The following is a 14,046-nucleotide window of genomic DNA, read 5'->3' on the forward strand; positions in this document are numbered from 1 at the left end:
AAATCGTGTGTGGCGGAGCTGCACAGCAGCTGCGGGCAGATCTCCTGCAGTCCGCTTGTCTTTATGTGCGGTTTTGCTTTTTGTCTTAATTGTAAGTGTTGGATGTGATGTAGTATTTTTTGTGGTTGTGTACTATGTGTGGGGAGGGGGGGTGGGAAACTATAAAAATTGTCTCTTCCGAACGGAGACGCGACCTGTTTTCTGGGTGGTGTCTCCGTTCACGCTGCGGCCTACCATCGGCCAAACACCTGGAGCTGGCAGCCTCCAGCTGGGACCACCTGGGCTCTGGTTCGCAGAGCCTGCGGACCGGACTTGCCATCTGCGGAGGCTGTGGTGGCGCTGCGAGTGTGGCTGCGACTCGCCTTCGGAGGCTTCGGCCACGGGCCGCATGGACGTCGGAAGCTCGCAGGTCCCTGGGTGGGGGCTGACTTTGGGAGCTCCGTCTTCGTCCGCCCCGAATCGCGGGGCTTGGGTCGGCCCGCCGCGGACCTTTCACCGTCCGGCGCGGCCTGGAATAGGCCGCGGGATTTTCCACCGCCCGGCGGGGGCTTCAATGTGGGGAGACCCGACCGCCCCGACGTGGCAAGTTCAAGAGCCTGACCACGGGAGAAGACGGCAGGGAAGAGAAAGACATTCTGGCCTTCCATCACATTACAGCGAGGAGGTGACTGGAGGAGACTCACTGTGATGGATGTTTTTTTGTTTTATGTTGGTTTTGAGATTGTGTGTTTTATTGCTTTCTTTTTTATTGCCTCTCATTGTTGACTGTGGGTAACGTAATTTTGTCCAAAAATATGTTTTTGGATGGCAATAAAGGCCATTCTATTCTATTCTATTCTATTCAATTCAATTCTATTCTATTCATCTTCTGGTCTCAGAAATTTGGAATGGTTTCCAATGTGAAACACTGTTCCGTGATGTGATTAAATAGCTGGAGTTCAAATAACATTCAAAGCTGAAATTTGACTTTAAAAGACCCGGGTGGGTGCCTGTTACAGCTTGGCTGATTTCAAAGATTTTTTTAAATCTCCATTTGAAATTGGTAAAGTTTGCAGACTGGGCTGACTTTGATTATGCGACCAGAAATATAACCTTTTAACGTATCAGTGTACTTCAATTGCCGAGCGAGCTGCACGCTTTGATCTTAATCCTGTTTCTTGAATTACAACCTGTTCTAAATCAATTGCCCACACATGGCACAGCAGTTGAGTCAGCACAGTGGCACATTGTGCTGAACATGGCAGAGTGCCCACTACTCCCTCCAGGATCAGCTTTAAGCAGAGGCAAGTTACTGCTGTACCAGAGGGGAGAAGAAGCTGGCCAACAAGTTATCTCACCTGCCTGATCAGCAGCAGTGATGAGAGCCAGGGGGAAGGTTGTCAGCCGACAGTCTCAAGTACGGAGAGAGAGAGAGAGAGAGAGAGAGAGAGAGAGAGAGAGAGAGAGAGAGAGAGAGAGAGAGAGAGAGAGAGAGAGAGAGAGAGAGAGTGCGCCATTCCAATATAAGGGACAGAATGAAGTCATACAACGTGAAGTGTCGTAACATGAAACACCAACAGGAATGTGCCAAAAATAATGCCGATAAAATAATCTCATCTGCCTGCACATGATCCATACCCCTCCATTCCCAGCGTATCCATGTGTCTACCTGAAAGCCTCTTAGTCGCCACTGTGGTATCTGCCTTCGCCACCACCGCTCACCCACCAGGCACCCACAACCACTCTGTGTAACGAAACCTTGCCCCGTATTTCTTATCACTTTACCTGCTTGTACTTCAAAGATCCAAATCATGGGGTCACCAGAACAGGGCTATCTATGTCAGTCAGCCCTGGAACTGTTCAGTTAGGGGCCTGTCTCACTTAGGCGTTTTTTTAGGCGACTGCAATAGTTTTAGCAGTTCGCTGTAAAACCGGCGACTGGACCCCCCCTACGACAATATCTACGACAAGCTACAACAACCTACCACCTAGTCAACGGCAAGCTACCGACAACCGGCGACCCAATCGTCACGACTTAGGACGTCCACCTACGACCGCACCTACGACAACCTACGACCGCACAGGCGGCAACCTGCGATTACCGAAGTCCACCTACGTCTACCCGCGACAAGCTACGACCGTGTCGGCGACAACTGAAGACAATTCACGTCATTTTGGCCTCTGGCTTTGACGCCGGTACCTGTCGCCGGTTGACGTAGGTCGTCGCCAATGGAATTCAACGAAGTCAGCTCCGGCGACAACCTACGTCACCTGGCGACAACCTACGACACCGCCAACGTCAGGAGACGTCAAGCTACGATCATTGGCGTCAAACCTACAGTCGCCGAAAATGTTTAAGCATTTCAAATTCCAGCGGCAACCAGAAAAATGCTACGACTCTTTGGAGACGACTCACGACCGTACAGGTGACAGGGGCTTAAGACCATTGTTAGAGTCAGATCACATTTACCAAGACAGTTTTGCACTAAGGCTGCTACATTAAACTAGAAACCAAGGATTTTCATGTTGCTTCTGAATCACACAATAAGTGGTAATAGATGCTTGCTTTCATTATTCTAAACACAGCTTGCACATACAATTGGCAAAGTGACATCTTTGGATACAATTTTTGCTGACATTTAGTACCTTAACACCATTATAAAATTTGACTCAAGCTGCAAACTCTGCTGTTTTTGAAAATGTTTTTCACAAATCCTTTTACTGCAATTAAGAGTGAGTGAGATTTGGCCAGTTAAATGCCACTGTTCCATTAAAAAAGAAGTACATTAGCTTTCACATTAATATAGCTTGTATTGTGAGCATGACTGAACAGTTGCTTCATGCTTCAATCCTTTAAGTTAAAATGGGTAAATCAGTCCCTGATTCAAAAGTGATTCAAAATATTTTAAACTCAGGGTGAGGGTGAAATAGTTTTTTCTTTGAAAACATGGAATGGGACAGCAGTCATTTTTCAGAAATTTCTGATTTAAAATGGAATTACTTGACATTTCAGAAAGAAAAATTCTCAGGCTTCTGAAATTCCTGAACGGGAATAGGTCAGTCTGGGCTCCGGTACAGGCACATGGCAATGGGTTGAATGGCCTCTTATTAATGTGACTAGTGGGGTACCGCAAGGCTCAGTGCTGGGACCCCAGTTATTTACGGTGTATATTAATGATTTGGACGAGGGAATTGAATGCAACATCTCTAAGTTTGCGGATGACACGAAGCTGGGTGGCAGTGTTAGCTGCGAGGAGGATGCTAGGAGGCTGCAGAGTGACTTGGATAGATTAGGCGAGTGGGCAAATGCATGGCAGATGCAATATAATGTGGATAAATGTGAGGTTATCCACTTTGGCGGCAAGAACAGGAAAGCAGCGTATTACCTGAATGGTGACCGATTGGGAGAAGGGGAGATGCAACGTGACCTGGGTGTCATGGTGCACCAGTCATTGAAAGCAAGCATGCAGGTGCAGCAGGCAGTGAAGAAAGCGAATGGTATGTTGGCATTCATAGCAAGAGGATTTGAGTTTAGGAGCAGGGAGGTTCTGCTGCAGTTGTACAGGGCCTTGGTGAGACCGCACCTGGAGTATTGTGTGCAGTTTTGGTCTCCTAACCTGAGGAAAGACGTTCTTGCCTTAGAGGGAGTACAGAGAAGGTTCACCAGATTGATCCCTGGGATGGCGGGACTTACATATGAGGAAAGACTAGATAGACTGGGCTTGTACTCGCTGGAATTTAGAAGACTGAGGGGGGATCTTATAGAAACATATAAAATTCTTAAGGGGTTGGAGAGGCTAGATGCGGGAAGATTGTTCCCGATGTTGGGGGAGTCCAGAACCAGGGGTCACAGCTTAAGGATAAGGGGGAAGTCTTTTAGGACGGAGATGAGAAAACATTTCTTCACACAGAGAGTGGTGAGTCTGTGGAATTCTCTGCCACAGAAGGTAGTTGAGGCCAGTTCATTGGCTATATTTAAGAGGGAGTTAGATGTGGTCCTTTTTGCTAAAGGGATCAGGGGGTATGGAGAGAAGGCAGGTACAGGCTACTGAGCTGAATGATCAGCCATGATCATATTGAATGGCGGTGCAGGCTCGAAGGGCCGAATGGCCTACTCCTGCACCTATTTTCTATGTTTCTATGTTGAACACAGACCAGTACAGCACAAGAACAGGCCCTTTGGCCCACAATGTCCATGCACAACATGATGCTACCTTAAACTAATCTTGTCTGACTGCAAAAAATAGTGGATTTGCCTCTTTTATTACCCTTGTGGGAGGTATGGGGAGAAGGCAGGAACGGGGTACTGATTGAGAATGATCAGCCATGATCACATTGAATGGCGGTGCTGGCTCGAAGGGCCGAATGGCCTCCTCCTGCACCTATTGTCTATTGTGATTCTCTTGCTCTTTTTCAGTTTAATCCTTAGTTATTCATTCATCTACCTTGTATTCCTTCATGCATTTTCCCTGGGTAAATATTGCCAGTCACGGAAGACAATATATTTTGCAGCGTTATCTCTTGTTATCTTATGCTTGAGATGAAGTATTGGCGTAAAAAGATGAATATAAATTTAAATATAAACCAAACCAACTGACGTATAAGCTCTCCAGATGGACAAAGATGATTCCTGAAAAATCCAGGCCATTCCTTACCCAAGGTTTTAGAAAAAAGCTCCTCAGAGAGAAGCCAGAATGTACCACATTTTCATCCAATTCTCTCTCGTAAACGTTATTTACAGCAGTTCTGATTCAGAGAGTATTTAATTGCAGTCTGAAGAAGGGTCTCAACTCGAAACGTCACCTATTCCTTTTCTCCTGAGATGCTGCCTGACCCGTTGAGTTACTCCAGGTTTTTGTGTCTGTCTTCAGTATTTAATTGTTGCCTGGGAATTTCCGCAGCTCCCCAAAGGCTCCATAATTCACTGACCTGCTCTCAGTTATTTTGATGCTAATCCTTTTCAGTTAGTTGTGAAGTTTTAATAGTAGAGAATTTCTGTTTGGTGTGCTCACACTCATCATTTCCATAACAGGATATTTGCCCCCAGGCATCCTGCCACTGGGCTAGTGATTTGATAGTGTTGCAAGGTTTATTTGTCTGACGGGAAATGGGAAGTAGCTGGAACAAAGTGTTGAAACAACAATTTTATGGGTCATTTGTGTGAGTATCATTCATCATGCAACACTCATTTTGGACGCAAGGAAATATTACCGTCGTATAACATCAGGCTCCTCCTTCATATCATATATCATATCATGTCATATCATATCATATCATAGCATATCATATCATAGCATAACATATCATATCATATATCATATCATATCATATCATATCATATCATATCATATCAATTCATCATACCAATTCCACTCTCTGTCACCCGTTGACTTTATGGCCTAATTTCCCAATCAACTCACCTCCTGCCCACCACTTCAATCCCCCCTCTTCCACCAACTCTTGGAATCACCAACTCTGACAAAACCCACAGTGGGAGGCTGCAGAGCTTACCCTGCCTCCACACAATTAGCATGATTAGCCAACAACCAGCACACCTCCCCATCCCTCCATGTTCCCTAACCTTTCCCCAGATGCCAAGTGGTGAACTGACTTCTGACTCTCTTTTCTCTGCAATCCTCTTCTGACATAAGTTGATGTTCTAGTAGCAGAATTACACCATTTGGCCAATCAAATCTACTCCGCCATTCAATCATGGCTGATCTATCTTTCTCTCTCAACCCCATTCTCCTGCCTTCTCCCCATAACCTCTGATACCCGCACTAATCCAAACATCAGTGCCTGACATTGAAACGTTTATTGCCCCACAACACATTTTACAATTTCTGGGCTACTGTCTTTGCAAAACCGTTCTTGAATTCTCTTAACACGTTGGTCGTGTGGACATTAGCATTGTTGTTTCAATTGCAGAATAATATTAGCTGAAGTGTGGTGAAATCTGGCTCGCAGGACGTGAAGTGTCCTTAAAACGGAGAAAAAAATAACAGAGAAGGGGTGTGGGGAACAGGGTTGTGACACAGGGATTGCTTAAAATAGTGTCATACTGCCACCTTGTGGTACTTATACTCTGTCTCCCAGGTAAAGTAATGGCCCATTATTGTGTCAAGCTACATGATTTCAAGTACGCAGGTTTGCCACGTGAACTTCAACCACTGCTAATTTTGTCTATTCCATTTCATGCATCCCCTAGAAATGTTTTCTTAAACAGCAAAGATAATCAGGGACTTTTTTTTGTGAAGTTTCATCTTCAATGCAAATTTGGGGTAGAACAGGCCATTGAGTCTCTCACACACGTCTACAGACTACTGCAGCCCAGATGGAGTGTTGTTTTAATGGTGTCTATACTGCTGACTGATAAAATAATTCTCAATCAAACCTTTGGTTCCTGATGGGTTGACTAGTTTTGCACCCTTATGGTGCTTTTCTGTAGGATTTGATTTCTTAAATTGTGGATCTCACTTTTCATTATAGGTTGAAAACAACAACAGCTTTACTGATTGTATTGCTTCATCTGCATCTCCATCTGTGCACTGCTTTGTTGATACCGCTGTTGATTGCTCCATTTAGATTTCAAGACTCATTTTTAGTTGCTATTTCAACAATTCCACTCACCCATTTATCCTCAGTATTCCACTGAATACATTCCACTTCGTTATCACAGAGTGCTGGGAGTTCAGCGAGTCAGGCAGCGTCTGTGGCCGTTCCATCGGGAAGAAGGTACACAAGCCTGAGAATCACGACCTCCAGGTTCAAGAATAGCTTTGTCCCATCTGTCATCAGGCTCTTGAACTACCCCCGCACGACCCTAACCACGACCCTAACCACGACCCTAACCACAACCCTAACCACGACCCTGTCTCAGCACCGTCGGGCTATGGATTTTGCATAAGGATTTCACTGCATACTTTGCCTTGCATTGTTATGGTCTGGTTACATAACATAATATTATTTATTTTATTGCTAAGTGCATATTTATTGTGGTGTTGATCAGGTAATTTGCCGGCAAAAGCTGCAGCAAGTAAGGATCTCAGTGCTCCATTCCTGGTTTGCATGACAATTAAACACCATTGACATTCCTGACTTGATTCTTGGAAGGAAATGGATAGACAAGGTTTCCTTTTGATGTTGCTTTGAAGTCTTGAAGAAGAGTCCCGACCCAAAATGTCACCAGCCCATTTTCTTCCACAGATGCTGCCTGACCCACTGAGTTCCTCCAGCACTTTGTTTTGGCTCAGGATTCCAGCATCTGCATTCTCTTGTACCTGCTCTTCATTATCATTGAAAGTCTAATCTTTGGAACGTTGATCCTGCTATGTACATCAAACAAGTCCGTTATGCTCAAGAATTCAAGAGGTTACTGATTGTGGATGATCAGCCATGATCACGATGAATGGCGGTGCTGGCTCGAAGGGCCAAATGGCCTCCTCCTGCACCTATTTTCTAGATCAAAAGCGTTTGTCATATGCACCACTACAGGAGCAACGAAATTCTTACTTTCTGAAGCTTTACAAAACACATTAAACACAACAACACAACAAATAAATTATCCGATACATTAGATAAACCAGACCATGCTAGTACGAGCCAACTTACCTTGTGCAATCTTGCTAGTGTAAAGTCCAGTGCAATTCGGTGCTGATGTGGGCTTGTGTTTCAGGTTGTGCGGGAGGGTTCAAAACCCCGACGATTGATGGGAACGTTGGTCTTGGACTTGGAGATCACCATTCTCAGACACCTGCACCTTCTTCTTGATGGTAGCAACGAGATGAGAGTGTGGCCTGGGTAGTGGGGTTTATTTGATAATGTTACACAGTCTCAAAACCAAAGTATGTTCACAAGGGTTCGAGAAAGTACCATGCAAATGTAAAACATTTAATGTTTATATTAGTGCTTCTGTATTTAATGAATAGAAATCCAGATTGACCTTGTTTTCGACATTAAAATAAAACATTGTTTCATTAGATGGGCCATCAAGCAGGAAGGAACTGCAAAACCAGGTCAATGGAAGAACTCGAAACTGGAGAACCCTTTGTGGAACAAACTGACCTACATGTGGCCCGTGATGCCAGATGGTAGATTGAATGAGGTAATGGAGCTGTTTCTGATCAATAGATAGTGTGGAGCATTGTCTTCATGGTTTAGTAGTAGTAGTAGTAGTTAGTTTATTTGTCATTGCACTCCTTACAGATCATGGGACGAAACAGGGTGCCTCCGGGGGGCCATAGTGCAACACAAATGCAAAACATATAGATGGGATGATAGTGTAGTACAATACCATACAGTCCAATACAATTAGACAGTGCAATACAGTACAATGCATATAGACAGGGGGTTTAAGCAAGTCAATGGTAAAAGGTAAAGCATTTAACCTAGGTATTACATAAAACTTAGCAGTTGGCATTGTCCCGGCAAAGCTTGCATTTGTTCAGAAGTTGCAGAGATGTAGGTTCATGACCATTGCCTAAAGACCTTCAGTCATGGAAAATATTTTTATAAACTTGAATCCTAAGTTCTATGCAATTCCATTCTGATATTAAAGAAAGACAAAATACCTTGAATGCTATAAATCTGAAGCAAAAGCAGAATTCTGGAAAAGTTCAACAGCCTAGATAGTGCAAGCAGAAGTACACAGTCAGTGACGCAAGTTAACATCCTTTCATTAGAACGGAATAGGTAGAAACAAAACGATTTTTAGATGTAGGGAATAGGTTCAGATATAGGACCTTCCTCCTGAATGTGGAATTGTAAACTATATGAAACGTTCTGGCAGTTTGCCACCATTTATGTTGATGAATCCGTTTGAACAGCCAGTGTCAGGTTCTTGAGACTCTTGACTGTTTTAAATTCCAATGACTCAGATGTGAATGTAGGAGGTAGTAAATTTGCAGATGAAACAAAACATTGATGATATAGTTGCTACTGAGGAGGGTCATTCAGACTACAGAATGGTATTTTTCAGCTGGTAAGTTGGGGAGGCCAATGGCAGATGAAATTTGATGCTGAGAAATATGAGGTGGGAATTTTGGGCAAGTAAAGGTAGGAAATACACCGTGGCTGGTAGGGCCTAGGGAATATTGAAGAATAAAGGGAGCTTGATGAAAGGCATGTTAAATGGATGCAGATTATCTCTTAAAGATCTCATGGCGGCACAGTGGTGTGCAGGATTGCTCAGCGGCAGTGTTAGAGCTGCTGCCTTACAGCACCTGAGACCCGGCTTCAAATCCCACAACGGGTGTGTTGTGTACAAAGTTTGTATGTTCTTCCTGTGACCGTGTGGGTATTGCCCGGGTGCTCCGGTTTCCTCCCACACTCCAAAGACGTGCGGGTTTCTAGGTTAATTGGGTTTGGTAAAAATGGTGTCTTGTCCCTTTTGTGTAGGATAGTGCTAGTGTACGGGGATCGCTGATCGGGGCAGACTCAGTGGGCCGAATGGCCTGTTTCTGCACTGTATCTCTAGTTAACTACACTGCTAAATACATCGAAGCCAATCACGACTTAGAAGTCTCATGTTTACAGGCATTTATAATTCCCCTCTGATTGTCCTCATGAATTTATGAGCAGCTAGCGAGATCAAGATTTATCTATTTAGGCCATTCCTTCATGGTTGGTTGACTGGAGCAATCCAGAACAGTTCCCCAAATGATGAAAACACGGTCTAACATAAACGCTGTGAGGAATTTGCTGGCATTTTTTGAAAAGTACATGGCAGTACAGTCTATGCATGTATATACTGTATACGCATGTATATGTGTGTAAGAAGGAACTGCAGATGCTGGTTTAAACCGAAGATAGGCACAAAAAGCTGGAGTAACTTAGTGGGACAGGCAGCATCTCTGGAGAGAAGGAATGGGTGACGTTTCGGGTCGAGACCCTTCTTCAGACTGGTTCGGGATAAGGGAACCGAGAGTTAGAGACGGTGATGTAGAGAGATAAAGAACAATGAATGAAAGATATGTAAAAAAGTAACGATGATAAAGGAAACGGGCCATTGTTAGCTGTTTGTAGGGTGACAATGAGAAGCTGGTGCGACTTGGGTGGGGGAGGGATAGAGAGAGAGAGAGAGAATGCCGGGGCTACCTGAAGTGAGAGAAATCAATATTCATACCACTGGGTTGTAAGCTGCCCAAGCGAAATATGAGATGCTGTTCCTCCGATTTGCATTTAGCCTCACTCTGACAATGGAGGAGACCGAGGACAGAAAGGTGTGTGTAGGAATGGGAAGGGGAATGAAAGTGTCCAGCAACCGGGAAATCAGGTTGGTTCAGGCGCGCTGAGCGAAGGTGTTCTGTGAAACGATCCCCCAGTCTGCGTTTGGTCTCGCCGATGTAGAAGAGTCCACATCTAGAACAACGGATACAGTAGATGAGGTTGGAGGAGGTGCAAGTGAACCTCTGCCAAACCTGAAAGGACTGTCGGGTCCCTGGACAGAGTCGAGGGAGGAGGTGTAGGGACAGGTGTTGCATCTTCTGCTGTTGCTGGGGAAGGTACCTGGGGAGGGGGTGGTTTGGGCAGGAAGGGATGAGTTAACCAGGGAGTTGCGGAGTGAAAATGGTCTCTGTGGAAAGTGGAAAGGGGTGGAGATGGGAAAATGGGGCTAGTGGTGGGTCCCGTTGGAGATGGCGGAAATGTTGGAGGATTATGTGTTGTAAGTGACAGTCCTTTTAGGTGAGGCAGAGGTTCACTTGCACCTCCTCCAACCTCATCTACTGTATCCACTGGTCAAGACGTGGACTCTTATACATCGCAAGACCAACCGCAGACTGGGTGATCGTTTTGTGGAACACCTTCGCTCAGCCCGCCTGAACCAGCCTGATCTCCCGGTTACTGGACACTTTAATTCTCCTTCCCATTCCTACACACACCTTTTCTGTCCTCCATTGTCAGAGTGCGACTAAACACAAATTGGAGGAACAGCATCTCATATTTCGCTTGGGCAGTTTGCAGCCCAGTGGTATGAATGTTGATTTCTCTCACTTCAGGTAGCCCTGGCATTCCCTCTCTCTCTATCCCTCCCCCACCCAAGTCACACCAGCTTCTCATTGTCACTCTACAAACAGCTAACAATGGCCTGTTTCCTTTGTCATCGTTACTTTTTTGCATATCTTTCATTCATTGGTCTTTATCTCTCCGTCTATATCTCTCGTTTCCCCAGTCCCTAACCAGTCTGAAGAAGGGTCTCAACCCAAAACGTCACCCATTCCTTCTCTCCAGAGATGCTGCTTGTCCCGCTGAGTTACTCCAGCTTTTTGTGTCTATCTTCGTTGTATAAATGTGTGTGTCTGTGCGTGTGTGTATGTGTGCGTGAGTGTGCATGTGTGCATACGCTTGTGCGTGCATGTGTGTATGCATGTGTGTGTGGCGTGTGTATGTGTGTGTATGCATGTGTGTGTGCGTGTTTCGGTGCCCGGTGCGGCTCGGCCGCGGGACGTTTCGGTGCCCGGTGCGGCTCGGCCGCTGGACTTAACATCGCCCGGTGCGGCCACGGGACGTTTTGGTGCCCGGGGCGGCTCGGCCGCGGGGCCTTCCATCCTCTTGCGGGGGCTGTGCGTGTCGGTTGCCTCGGTAGGGGTCGAGCTGCCTGTCCGTGGGTGCGGGGGGAAGAGAGGGGAAGTTTTGTTGCCTCCATCACAGTGAGGGGGTGTTTGGAGTCACTGTGATGGATGTTTGTGTTGGGGTCGGGTGTCCTGTGTTCTTTTCTTTTTGCTGTGTTTTGTGACTGCTGAAATTTCGTTCGGTGTTGTGCCGAATGACAATAAAGTGTTGTTATGTTATGTTATGTTATGTTATGTTATGTTATGTTATGTTATGTTATGTTATGTGTGCGTGTTCTTGTGTGTGCACATATGTGGGTAAAACCAAAATAAATATTTTTTTTTGTAAATAGGAATACGAATGGCCAATTGAAGGTTCCCTTCTCCCCAATGCCCCACCACTGACCAAACCAATGCAGAAGACTCAAGGCGTATACGTACCTGTCAGGTTAAAGGTTTTGAGGAATGGGGATCAGGATAAGTCCAGGATTCTAACAGTCACGGGACCAGATATCACAAGCATGCTCAAGAAAACGTAAGACAGCAAAATATCTTTTTCACTTCAGTCAGTTACTGAATGCCAATGTGGTCACAGTTCCACCTGAAAGTTCAGCACAGACAGTGTCCACACTGAAGTTCTGAAGATTCCATCTTTTCATAGGTACTGGATGTGCATTCTTAGTGACATTAGGCTTCTGCACTGTAAGAGCAAAGACCACGTACATTGTAAGTGTAATTATTGATAGTGTTTCAAAATTGGATTAAAGTTATTTGACGTGGAACGAAAACGCCTCAGAATCTTTCAAAGGGATAGAAATAGAGTCATAGAGTCATATACACCACAGAAACCAACCCTAACTCATCAATGCCGCGCAAAGTGTCCATCTGAGCTGGTGCCATCTGCCGACACTTGGCCGGTATCTCTTTTTCTTTCCATGTCCCTGTCCAGGTGTCTTCCAAGGATGATAATTGTATCCGCCTCTACAACTTCCTCCGTCAGCTCGTTCCTGGAGGTACCACTCTCTGTGTTTAAAAGTTGCACCTTGCGCCCCTTTTCAATCTTTGGTTTATGGCCTATCAACTTAAATCTGTAGTGTTCGACTCCCTTATCCCAACAAAGACTGGTCGCACCTGTGGAAAAAATGGATAGCTGATGATTTCAGTTGGATTCCTCATTCAGTCACCTCTTTCGACTTGAGACTTTAGAGGTACAGCGCAGAAACAGGCCCTTTGGATTACCGAGTCCATGCTCACCAGCGATCATCAGCGATACATGAGCACTATCCTGCACAGTAGGGACAATTCACAATTTTACCGAAGCCAATTAACCTAAAAAACCTGGACGTCTTTGGAATGTGGGAGGAAACCGGAGCACCCGGAGTAAACCCACGCAGGTCACTGGGAGAATATACCAACTCTGTACAGACTAGGGTTGCCAACTGTCCAGTATTAGCCGGGACATCCCGTATTTTGGGCTAAATTGGTTTGTCCCGTACGGGACCGCCCTTGCCCCATATTAGGCCCAGGGGCAACTGTAGGCCCCGACACTGTAGGCCCGGACAGTGTAGGCCCCGACACTGTAGGCCCCAACACTGTAGGCCCCGACTCTGAAGGCCCTTAGGCTGTAGGTCCCGACACTCTAGGTTTCCAACATTTTAGCTCCAGACAGTCTAGGTCCGGAGGCCCGGGCGCCGCCTAACGGAGGTTGCGTAGCAACCCGCCTCCCGGCCCGGGGGGCCCCCATTGGTGGAGCGGGAGCACGTGGCCGCTGGCTGGGTGAGGTCACGTGGGGCACCTTGTCCCGGATTTGGGAGTGAGATAGTTGACAACCCTAGTACAGACAGCACCCGTAGTCAGGATGGAACCTGGGTCTCTGATGCTGCAAGGCAGCAACTCTACCATTGCCCCACTGTGCCGCTTGCTGCCTTCTTTAACAGTAATCCACAAATATCATGTTAAAGCAACCGGACAATATAGGTCGCTGCTTTCAGTTCCTCATTCAGAATATAACTTGAACTCCCTGCTCTTGGATTGATCACCAGTACAGTCAATAAGGAGCAGTTCATAATGGATTCAAACCAAGAATATTTTGGTATACAGGAATGGTTTAGGCTGTGAAAATAACTTTTACATCATTCCAAAGTTCACAATTGTAATGATGATGATGATGATGATACTTTATGGATGGTACTTGGTGCTGTGAAATTCTTTGTTTTGCATACAAAGTATGCAAAGGGCCGTCACGTGTAGGCGGCAACAAAAAGTATTCAAGGTGGTCCCAATGGGCCCTCTTCATTTTTGCCAGCAAACTCCCCCTCTCCCCACCGCCCACTTCCACTGCTCCTCCCTCTGTTATTTTGTATCCAGTCAGAATTGGCACTAAATCAAGAGTGAAAACGGATAAAGGAGGAGGGAGCCTTTTGCTGATTTAGTACGACACAGAATATACCTCTGTGTCCAATTATGTCACAAATAGAATGATGCAAAACTTGAGGAAGCTATTTGATCCTCTGCTGGT

General features: G+C 45.7%; 1 protein-coding gene across 1 annotated transcript in view; it reads left to right on the forward strand.

Moving 5' to 3' along the window:
* Positions 1 to 14,046, forward strand: part of LOC144602149 (doublecortin domain-containing protein 1-like) — a 309,816-nt gene that overhangs the window by 208,356 nt on the left and 87,414 nt on the right. Inside the window, exons 21-22 of the mRNA XM_078414883.1 lie at positions 7,960 to 8,083; positions 11,882 to 12,063. Coding sequence (XP_078271009.1) covers positions 7,960 to 8,083; positions 11,882 to 12,063 — 306 coding nt within the window. The remainder of the gene's footprint in view (positions 1 to 7,959; positions 8,084 to 11,881; positions 12,064 to 14,046) is intronic.

This window comes from Rhinoraja longicauda, chromosome 18 (genome assembly GCF_053455715.1).
Source record: "Rhinoraja longicauda isolate Sanriku21f chromosome 18, sRhiLon1.1, whole genome shotgun sequence".
Lineage (NCBI taxonomy): Eukaryota > Metazoa > Chordata > Chondrichthyes > Rajiformes > Arhynchobatidae > Rhinoraja > Rhinoraja longicauda.